The sequence below is a fragment of the Lonchura striata genome, chromosome 2 (assembly GCF_046129695.1).
Source record: "Lonchura striata isolate bLonStr1 chromosome 2, bLonStr1.mat, whole genome shotgun sequence".
Lineage (NCBI taxonomy): Eukaryota > Metazoa > Chordata > Aves > Passeriformes > Estrildidae > Lonchura > Lonchura striata.
This window is the reverse complement of record NC_134604.1, coordinates 115,692,307-115,702,873: the sequence shown is the minus strand read 5'-3', so window position 1 is coordinate 115,702,873 and position 10,567 is coordinate 115,692,307. Positions and strand designations below refer to the sequence as shown.

At 49.9% G+C, this 10,567-nt stretch overlaps 1 protein-coding gene across 1 annotated transcript; it reads right to left on the bottom strand.

Moving 5' to 3' along the window:
• Positions 1 to 749: 749 nt before the first annotated feature.
• Positions 750 to 5,639, bottom strand: LOC144248909 (runt-related transcription factor 1-like). Its single transcript, XM_077790897.1, has 3 exons — positions 5,636 to 5,639; positions 4,949 to 5,110; positions 750 to 1,243 (listed from the first exon to the last, which is right to left on the bottom strand). The coding sequence occupies exons 1-3, from the start codon at positions 5,637 to 5,639 to the stop codon at positions 750 to 752; spliced, it is 660 nt and encodes a 219-aa protein (XP_077647023.1).
• Positions 5,640 to 10,567: the final 4,928 nt, after the last annotated feature.

Genomic DNA, 10,567 nt, shown 5'->3' with positions numbered 1-10,567 from the left:
AGAAAAAAAACAAATTAGATGCAAAGCAGGATGAGCTGCATCCTAAAAAATAAAAAACAAAACAAAACAAAACCAAAAAAACCACCAAAAAAACCTAAACCCAAAACAAAACAAAACAAAACAAAAAAAAACCCCATTAATAAAAAAATTCCATATTCTTTGGAATATACAAACAAAACAAAGAAAAGAAAGAATAAAGTCCAACATATAAAACCTCTCATTCACAGCATTGCTAAAACAGAAGCGTTCACAGTTTCCCTCTGGGAATCTTCCTATACTTCCTTACACTTAAATGTCCCTAAGATGCAGTAAACTCGCTAAGATTTAGTTTTGTTTTTTTGGGTTTTTTGTTTTTCTTAAGGTTTTAAGTCTTCAAAATAGAAGTGAACCGAAAACTCTCTTTTAGGGCTGTGGAGACCCTCAAGCCCAGGCACGTTGGGAAGCCACAGGCCTGGAATCAGGCTGGATACCCTTCTACCCACCCTCGCTACCTCTGCACCACCAGCTGGGCCGTCCTCCTTTCCAGAAGCTTGTTCTCCTGCCGGGAATTCTTTGCCGGAGCGACGCGGCTCCACCATGGCCTGGCAAGGAGAGCCGCCACCCCTGGGAGCGCCGACTTCGGGAGGGTTCGCTCCTGAAACTCGCGGACGAACGCGGCAGGGCCGGCGGGGAAGTTTCTAGAATCCCTCCGGGCGCCGGGAAATGGGAAGTCCGTTTTAGTCCTGACCCTGGAGCTCCTGCCGACCTCCTCAGTAGGGCCTCCACACGGCCTCCTCCAGCCTCGCCGTGCTGGCCATGTTGGTGGGCGAGTTGCTGTGGCTGCCTTCGGCCTCCACCACGTCGCTTTGGTTGGGCAGGTTGGGGTTGAGCAGCGCGGAGCCCGTGGAGGCGTTGGTGCAGGGCGGGTGGATGCGCGGCGGCGAGCGGTCGCCGCCGGAGATCATGGAGAACTGGTAGGAGCCGGCCGAGGTGCCGTAGTACAGGTGGTAGGACGGGGAGCTGGTCTGGAAGGGGCTGCCCTGAGCCTGGGACGAGCCGGGGTAGGGCGGCGGGAGGTACGTGTGGTAGCGCGTGGCCGTGGACATGGCCGACATGCCGATGCCGATGCCGGAGCTGACGGGCGTGGGCGTGTAGGTGAAGGCGCCCGGGTAGTGCATGCGAGGGTCGGAGATGGACGGCAGCGCCGGGAAGGAGCGGTCGATCCCCACCCGGGGGTCGCTGAACGCCGTCAGGTCCGACGCTCCTGGGGGAAGGGGAGGGAGGCAGGGGAATGTTACGGGATTCACAGAATTAATGAAGTCGGGAGGAACCTCCGAGGTCATCGAGGCCCAGCTTGCTCCATGCCCAGCTTGTCACCTGCAGTGCCACATCCAGACTTTCCTTTCCTGCAGGGATGGGCACTCCAGAGCTCCCTGGGCAGTTCCAAGGCCTGAGCACCCTTTCCATGGGGAAATTGCTGCTGCTGTCCCAGCTGAGCCTGCCCTGGCCCAGCCTGAGGCCGTTCCCTCTCCTCCTCTCCCTGTTCCCTGGGAAGGTCCCATCTGAGCCTCCTTTTCTCCAGGCTGAGCTCCTTTCCATCCCTCCTGTTGCTCCAGCCCCTTCTCCAGCTCCTTGCAGAATCCCTGAGGCTGGCAAAGCCCTCCCAGCCCAGGGAGTCCCAGCTGGGCCCCATGCCCACCTTGTCCCCAGCCCAGAGCACTCAGTGCCACCTCCAGGGGACACCTGCAGGGATGGGCACTGCAAAGCTCCCTGGGCAGCCCCTGCCAGGGCCTGAGCACCCTTTCCATGGGGAAATTGCTGCTGCTGTCCCAGCTGAGCCTGCCCTGGCCCAGCCCATGTCCCCTCACTCTGAAATGTTCCACAGGGGAGTCAAATCCTGCTCTGCTGTGTCTGACATCCATGGAATTCCTTCTGGTCCCATCCTCTCTTTCCCTGCCCGGATTAAACAAGAGGAGCACATCCTCTTTAGGAAGGATCCTCCTCATGACTCAGGTTAATGGAAGGTCTCATCCCCAGAGCTGGCAACTCTGCCTGGTTAAGAGAACAACGATAATTATGGAAAAAAAAAATCTTTCCAGAAGAAAGACAACTTCTCCTGGCAGCCAAGGCTGGAATCTGCAGCAGAGGAGTCGCGTGCTGAAGGAAATACCCCTGAGGAGGAGCGGAGGGAAAACAAAGCTCTTGGCTCTCCCCAGATTCCAAGCTGAAGCAGACTGAGCTGGGATTCTTGGAGCAGATGCACTCCAGAGCTTTGAAAGCTCATCAGGGCACATCAGCCCACCTTGAGGAGCTCCTCCTAATTTCTTAGAAGAGCTCTGAACTTGCTGTTTGCTTCCTTCAGAATTTGCCATCCAATTTTTTTTTTTTTTAATGGAAAATTAACGGGAACACATTTTCATTCCCCTAAACCCCATCACCTTTAGGTGTAACACGGGAAAACACACAATGGGATGGAGCAGCAGGAGCTTTGGAGGAGGCAAGGCTAAGGAGGCATCTGCCAGATTTTAAATGTTACTTCCACACCTCATTCCTGAGAAACTTCCTAAAGCTGCCTGGATACGTCGTTAATCAGAGGAGAGTTCGTTCTGCCCTGGCAACAAGTAGAGTAATGACATTTAACGTCAAGACAGTTCAAATATATCCCACATTATTGTTTTTTCCTTGGAGACACCAGGTCTTAATCTGGGAGGACCTAAAATCCTCCTCAGATTTGCTCTTTGTTCTGCCAAAGAGAAAATTTTTTTTCAAGTGTGAGTGACAGAAAAAGTTGTGACGTGTTTTCCCAGGAATGCTGAATGACGTTTAATGTAAGGAATTAGAAGAGGAAAAGAAGGATGCTGATGTGGGAACAAAACCTTTCTAGGTTCCTTCACAAGGCATGGAGAAACTCTGCCAGTTCCAAGGAAAATCCCTGTGGTCATGAGCAGAAAAAGCAGCTCTGTGGAGAAGGACCTGGGGGTCCTGATGGAAAACAAAGGGGAATTCTAAATTTTTGAAATTTTGATTTATAATTCAGTGTAAATAAAGAATGAGAATTTTTTTTCTCACTTTAAAAAAAATCACTTTAAAAAAAAATAGGAAATAGCTATTTCTGAAGAAGTTCCTTGTGTTTTCAGTCCTCTCTACAATGCACTTATCACCCAGACCTAAGAAATAATTTAGATTTGTTGTGAGGCTTCCAAAGCAAGCTCTACATGACAACACCAGAGCAGGCTGGAGCACGTTCAAGTGGTTCCCTCTGATCTCAGAAGAAACCCTGAGCCTTCAAACGAGAGCAAGATGTGGAGTTAAAGGAGGGATTTTTGCAAAAGCTGTATGCAAATCAGAATGATATGGCTCTCACTCATTTATATTATTTATATTTAAATTCCTGCTGCTGCACACACAGATTGGTTCAAGATGTGCAGGTCAGGGACAATTAAACTGTCTGGAATCGGGGTGGCTTTCACTCCCATTTTTCTGGTGGCTTCTAAAGCTCTGCAGGATGATTTGATGGACGTGGAAAACAAGAAAACCCAGTGCAACATCTAAAATGTCCAACCTCACCATCCTGCAGGTACAACCTGCTGTGCTCTGCTCTGGATTTAGAGAGAGGGAAGAAAACAGAGCTGGAATATTTTGGAATATTTTGAAATGCCATCCATTTCTTGGCAATCTAAATCATTTTAATCTCTCCCTACACCTTCAAAGTGCTGCTTTTCTTCCTTTTCCTTCTTTTTTGGCAATTCTCTGTTGGGCTCCCAACCCCAGGAGCAGCCTGGGGTAGTGGAAAGTGGGGGTGGGAATGGGATGGGTTTGAGGTTCCTCCCACCCCAAACCAGTTTGGGATTCCGGCTGGGAATTCCCTCCTGGAAAGGGCGGCCCAGGGAGGGGGTGGAGGTGACCAGGGAAGGGCTGGAGGTGGCACTGAGTGCTCTGGGCTGGGGACAAGCTGGGACTCGATGACCTCTGAGATCTTTCCCAGCCCAGTCTGTGACTGGTTTCTCAATTACAGCTCATTATTCTAATTCTCTATTTCTCTGCTCTTCCCACAAATCCCCCAAAACGTTGGAATGAGCTTTGCCCAGAGAGCCCCGGAGGGCCAGGGCAGCACCTGGGCCACCAGTTTGTCACCAGGGAAGAGTCCCTTGGGCATGGAAGGCCCAGGGATGGGGACAGGGCCACCAGTTTGTCACCAGAGAAGGTCCCCTTGGGTGGAGAATCCAGGGTTGGGGACAGGGTCACCAATTTGTCACCAGAGAAGCTCCCCTTGGTATGGGGGCAGCAGGGGTAGGGACATGACAATTTGCCACCGGGGAAGTGTCTCATTGTCCTGGAAAGTCCAGAGGTGGGAACAAGGCCACCAGTTTTCCACCAGGGAAGATCCTCTTGGGGTGGAGAATCCAGAGGTGCGGACAGGGTCACCAATTTGTTACCGGGGGAGTGTTCCTTTGTCATGGAGAATCCAGGGTTGGGGACAGGGCCACCATTTTGTCACCAGAGAAGGTCCCCTTGGTATGGGGGTGGCAGGGGTGACGACAGGGCCACCAGTTTGTCACCAGGGAAGGTCCCTTCGTCATGGAGAGCCCAGGGGCGGGGACAGGGCCATCAATGGGCACGGGGGAGTGTCCCTTTGTCATGGAGAATCCAGGGTTGGGGACAAAACCACCAGTTTGTCACCAGAGAAGATCCCCTTGGCATAAGGGCAGCAGGGGCAGGGACAGAGCCACCAGTTTGTCACCAGGGAAGTGTCTCTTTGTCCTGGAGAGCCCAGAAGTGGGAACAAGGCCACCAGTTTTCCACCAGGGAAGGTCCCCTTGGTATGGGGGTGGCAGGGGTGAGGACAGGGCCACCAGTTTGTCACCAGGGAAGGTCCCTTCGTCATGGAGAGCCCAGGGGTGAGGACAGGGCCATCAACGGGCACGGGGGAGTGTCCCTTTGTCGCGCAGGGCCCGGGCGGTGTCCTCACCTGAGAGGCGGCTGGAGAGCTCGGCCGTGAGCGAGCTCATGCCGCCGGCCCGGCCAGGTGAGATGGGCGTGGCCGGGTGCACGGCGGGCGCGGCGATGGAGCCCAGGTACTGGTAGGACTGGTCGTAGGACCAGGGCGGCGAGGGCTGCACCTGCCGGGAGTCTGCAAGCACAAACACCACAGCTGAGGCTTTCATTGTATTTTGTTTTATTTTATTTTATTTTATTGTATTTTATTTTATTTTATTTTATTTTATTTTTTTTTAATTTTATTTTATTTTATTATTTTATTTTATTTTTTTTATTTTATTTTTGTTTTATTTTTGTTTTATATTACTTCATTTTACTTTATATTATTTTATTATTTTATTTTATTTTGTTTTAAACTTATTTTATTTTATTTTATTTTATTTTACTTTATTTTTATTTTATTTTATTTTATTTTATTTTATTTTATTTTATTTTATTTTATCTTATTTTATTTTATTTTATTTTATTTTATTTTATTTTATTTTATTTTATTTTATTTTATTTTAATATTATTTTATTTTATTTTATTTTTTATTTTATTTTATTATTTTTTTCCCTTGTGAAGCTTTTTTGCTTTATCCCTTTAATACCCGTAGGAAAAACTACACACGCAATTACACACAGAATCATTCGGTTGAACGAGACCCTGAAGTCCAACCCATGCCCTAACACCAGAGAAGAAGCGAGGGAAAACCCGATTCAAATTTCCAAGGGGAAAACTCCTCCTCACTCTTTGGGGCTGTGTGTTCACTGCTCTTTTAGCCAAAAATTGTCACGGAGACCCCAAATCCCACCCAGTGCCACCCCTGCCATGGCAGGGACACCTCCCACTGTGCCAGGCTGCTCCAGCCCCAGTGTCCAACCTGGCCTTGGGCACTGCCAGGGATCCAGGGGAATGTGGGAATTCCATCCCAGCCCTGCCCACCCTGCCAGGGAACAATTCCCAATTCCCAATCTCCCATCCATCCCTGCCCTCTGGCAGTGGGAGCCATTCCCCCCTTGTCCCTGCAGTTCCTGGGGGATGCAGACTCTAAAAAACTCGATAAAACTCTCTAAAACTCTCTAAAAGTCTCTAAAACTCTATAAAACTCTATTATTTTTTTGGCCACAGGACCAGTTTGGAATCAGAGAAGTCCCAAAAGGAGTTGCTCCAAATCAGTTGCCTCAACTCTTTCCTGCTTGTTTCATTTTGCAGGTGAAGCTGGGATTTTGAAATATCTCATTTTTCTATAAATCAAAGCAATCAGTTTCCTCTCCCTTTTACCCACCCAAATTTTTCCCCCTATTTTTAGTAAAATATTTTGGATTTTCTTCAGCTTTAAGAGCATCCTCCTGCAGCTCCTTTAAGACAATTGCCTTTGATGAAAAAAACCCAAATGCTGGAAAATCTGCATGCAGATAAAACTGATACCAGCAAGGAAGGGAAATTTCCCAAGTCTGAGATGAGGACTTTGATCTCCCATCTGGAAAATTTTTTTTTGTTGTTCTTTAAGGAGATGAGTTTTACATTTTGTTTGTCCCGTCTGTTTACAAGGCAGGATTTATACAAAACCCCCGAAAAGCCACTGGTGAAGCTGCAGGTTGAGGTTAGATTTTTCTGCTGAGGAACATGTTCAAATTCAGATATTATTAATATTTGATTTTTTTTTTTTTCAGGCAGCCTTCCTTCAAAATAAAATCCGTTGAGTCATGCTGGTAAAAAAGCAACATCCAGCTACATGGAATGGGCTTTAGGAGGAACAAGAAGAGCATGAAACCAGTTGTGTTCGGAATTGCAGCATCACCTGGTTGTTAATTTATGGTCAGAGCTCATTAAAGGTTGTTAATTAATGGTCAGAGTTAATTAAATGGTGCAGGGAGGGAATCAAATCTCTGGGGGGAGCATTAAAATAAACACCCCAATAAAAGAACACCCCCAGAGCGAGCCAGGGCCGGGGTGACACGGCAGCATTCGGGTAATCCAGACACTGCTCCCGAATTTCAGCGGTTCCATGGATTTCAGGATTGCTCCCGAATTTCAGCAGGCAGCCTGTGGATTTCAGGATTGCTCCCGAATTTCAGCGGTTCCATGGATTTCAGGATTGCTCCCGAATTTCAGCGGTTCCATGGATTTCAGGATTGCTCCCGAATTTCAGCGGTTCCATGGGTTTCAGGATTGCTCCCGAATTTCAGCAGGCTCCATGGGTTTCAGGATTGCTCCCGAATTTCAGCAGGCAGCCCATGGATTTCAGGATTGCTCCCAAATTTCAGCAGGCAGCACATGGATTTCAGGATTGCTCCCAAATTTCAGCAGGCAGCACATGGATTTCAGGATTGCTCCCAAATTTCAGCAGGCTCCATGGATTTCCGGATTGATCCCGAGTTCTGGAATCCCAGGGCCAGAATTCCAATGGGAATCCCAGCCGGGGGATGGAAGGTGCCCCATGCCCGGGGAGCCCTGGCTGAGCTCTGCCACGGGTGCCTCTGTCACCCCCATTCCCAGGGCTCTGCTCAGCTGCAGCCTGGAATCCCAGCATCCCTGAATCCCAGAATCATGGAATCCCAAAATCCCTGAATCCCAGAATTACAGAATCCCGGAATCCCTGAATCATGGAATCTCAGAATCCCTGAATCATGGAATCTCTGTCTTCCAGAATCCCAGAATCATGGACTCTCCAAATCATAGAATCCCAGAATTCTAAAATCCTGGTATCTCGGAATTCCAGAATTCAAGAATCCTGGAATCCCAGATTCCTGGAATCCCAGAATCTGGAATCCCGGAATCCCCAAATCCCTGAATCCTGGAATACCAGAATCCAAACATCCCTGAATCCCAGAATAATGGAATCCAGGAATCCTGGAATCCCAGAATCCCTGAATCCCTAATTACAGAATCCTGGATTCCAGAATCTCAGAATCATGGAATCTTGGAATTCCAGAATCCGAGAATAATGGAACCCCAGAATCCTGGAATCCCAGAATCCTGAAATCCCTGAATTCTGGAATCCCAGAATACTGAAATCCCAGAATCCTGAAATTCCTGAATTCTGGAATCCCAGAATAATAGAATCCCAGAATCCCGGAATCCTAGAATCTTGGAATCCCGGAATCCTAGAATCTTGGAATCCCAGAATCCTGGAATCTTAGAATCTCATAAACCAAGAATCCCAGAATCTTGCAATTCCAGAATCCTGAAATCCTGGAATCCCAGAACACCAGAATCCCAAAACGGCACAATCCCAGAACCTCATGGACAGCAGTAAGAAGACGCGTGACAAGATGGAAAAACCAGGATTTGCCACAGATTTAGGGAGCCCTGAGGGACGAGTGGGTTTAAATCCCATTCTGTCCTTTAGTGCCCCTGGAATGGGCACCCCAGGGTGGGGGAGGCTGGAGGGAGCCCAGGGGGCACCGGTGCCACCCCTGGGCCACCCGGAGCCCAGGGCATGGATTGAGGATATTTGGGAATGTCCCAGGGAGGAGCCTCCAGCCCCTCTCTGGGCTCTGTTCCAGCTCAGTCCCTGCCCAGGGCAGAAGTTGTGCCTCCTGTGCAGGGAATTGCTGGGCTCAGCCCCTGCCCGGGGCTCTGGGGCTGCTCTGACCTCCTGCACACAGGGACAGACAGACAGGGACACAGGGACAGACTGGGACAGACTGGGACAGACTGGGACACACTGGGACAGACTGGGACAGACACACAGGGACAGACTGGGACAGACTGGGACAGACTGGGACAGACTGGGACACACAGGGACAGACTGGGACAGACTGGGACAGACTGGGACAGACTGGGACACACAGGGACACACAGGGACAGACTGGGACAGACTGGGACACAGGGACAGACTGGGACAGACTGGGACACACTGGGACAGACTGGGACACACAGACTGGGACAGACAGGGACAGACTGGGACACACAGGGACACACAGGGACACACAGGGACACACAGGGACAGACTGGGACACACAGGGACAGACTGGGACAGACAGACAGGGACACACAGGGACACACAGGGACACACAGGGACAGACTGGGACAGACTGGGACACACAGGGACAGACTGGGACAGACTGGGACAGACAGACAGGGACACACAGGGACACAGGGACAGACTGGGACAGCCAGGGACAGACTGGGACACACTGGGACAGACTGGGACACACAGGGATAGCCAGGGACACTCAGGGACACACAGGGACACCCAGGGCTCAGCCCCTCTCCCTGGGCTCTCTCCAGGCTGAGCAGCCCCAGCTCCCTCAGCCTTTCCTGGGCTGGAGCTGCTCCAGGCCCTTGCTCAGCTCCAGGAGCTCCTGGCCCTGCTGTGCTGAGGAGCCAGAGCTGGGCACAGCACCCAGAGGTGCCCCAGGGCTGGGCACAGCACCCAGAGGTGCCCCCAGGGCTGGGCACAGCACCCAGAGGTGCCCCCAGGGCCGGGCACAGCACCCAGAGGTGCCCCCAGGGCTGGGCACAGGGCAGGGTCACCCCTGACCCGCTGGCAATGCCCATCCCAATGCTCCCCAGAAAGGAAAACATCAGTGCACAAAAGCTGCATCTTGACTAAAAATCAAATAATGAACCGAAATCTCCGTAAGAATGTCCACAAAAATCCTGGAAGCACCTGACCCGCCCCATCCATTTCCTGTTATCCTGACCCCTGGGGTCCCTCCAGCAATGCCAGCAGCCCCAGAGACCCCCTTTATTAATCTCCTCATCCCATTAAGTCTTTCTTAAGTGAAGGTTCAAACAACCAATCAATTTTCTGTCTTGGTACCTGCATTCCCAAGCCCTGAACTCGCTCTTAAAGATTCCCTTTTTGCCATCAGCCTGGTTAAGGAGCTGCACTCTGCTGAGGGATGTTAATATAGTGAATTATAGATGTACACACGTGAAAGCAGGTTGTGCTGATAACCCCAGGCATCACCCTCCCAGTTATTTTCAATAAAAAGTGGAGAAAAGCACCCCTGGAATTGTATTTCTAGGGCCCAATTTCAGTACCAAGAGGCAAACCCAGCTCCCAGTAAAGTTTGCATTTCCAGCTGCTGGATCAAGGGCCTCAAACGATATTTTATTTTGAGGATATCTGCTTTCCTTCAGCTTTCAAGTTTCCCAAAATTAAACTGGAATGAGTTGGAATTGAACACGCACAAAAAAAGGCAACAAAGTCTTTCCTGCTTTCCAAACAAAGAGGGCTCAGGAGCTGGGAGCTTGGCACGGGGAACTAAGTGGTTGAAGTTAATCTGGTGAAAATCTGCTGCAAATAAACGCGACTTGCTTCCCAACTTGGAATATCTGTGAAGAGATTTCCAGGCAGAGCTACTTCAACACAAATAACCTAAAGAGTTTTGGGTCCACGCAGTTTTCAAGCCAAACAGGATCCCCCAAACCATTGAAAAGCAGCTCAAGACAACACAAAACCAGGGAAGTTGATGCCCGGTCCTCCCAGCGCTTCTCCCGCTTGCGATTACTTTCCATTTCTGCTTTTTATGGTGTGAGAAAACGCATTTCAAACATGAAAACAGTTATTAATTGCACCCAACCCCTGCAGGGCCAGAATTATGGTGCAATAATTCACACCTCTGTGCAGTCACGAGCTCTCCCGTCCCCTTC

What these genes read in the sequence shown, in the direction of transcription:
- LOC144248909 (XM_077790897.1), bottom strand. An exon ending in GCTCTCCAGCCGCCTCTCAG is followed by an intron (nt 1,244 to 4,948) that starts GTGAGGACACCG and finishes CCCTTCCCCCAG; the next exon opens with GAGCGTCGGACCTGACGGCG.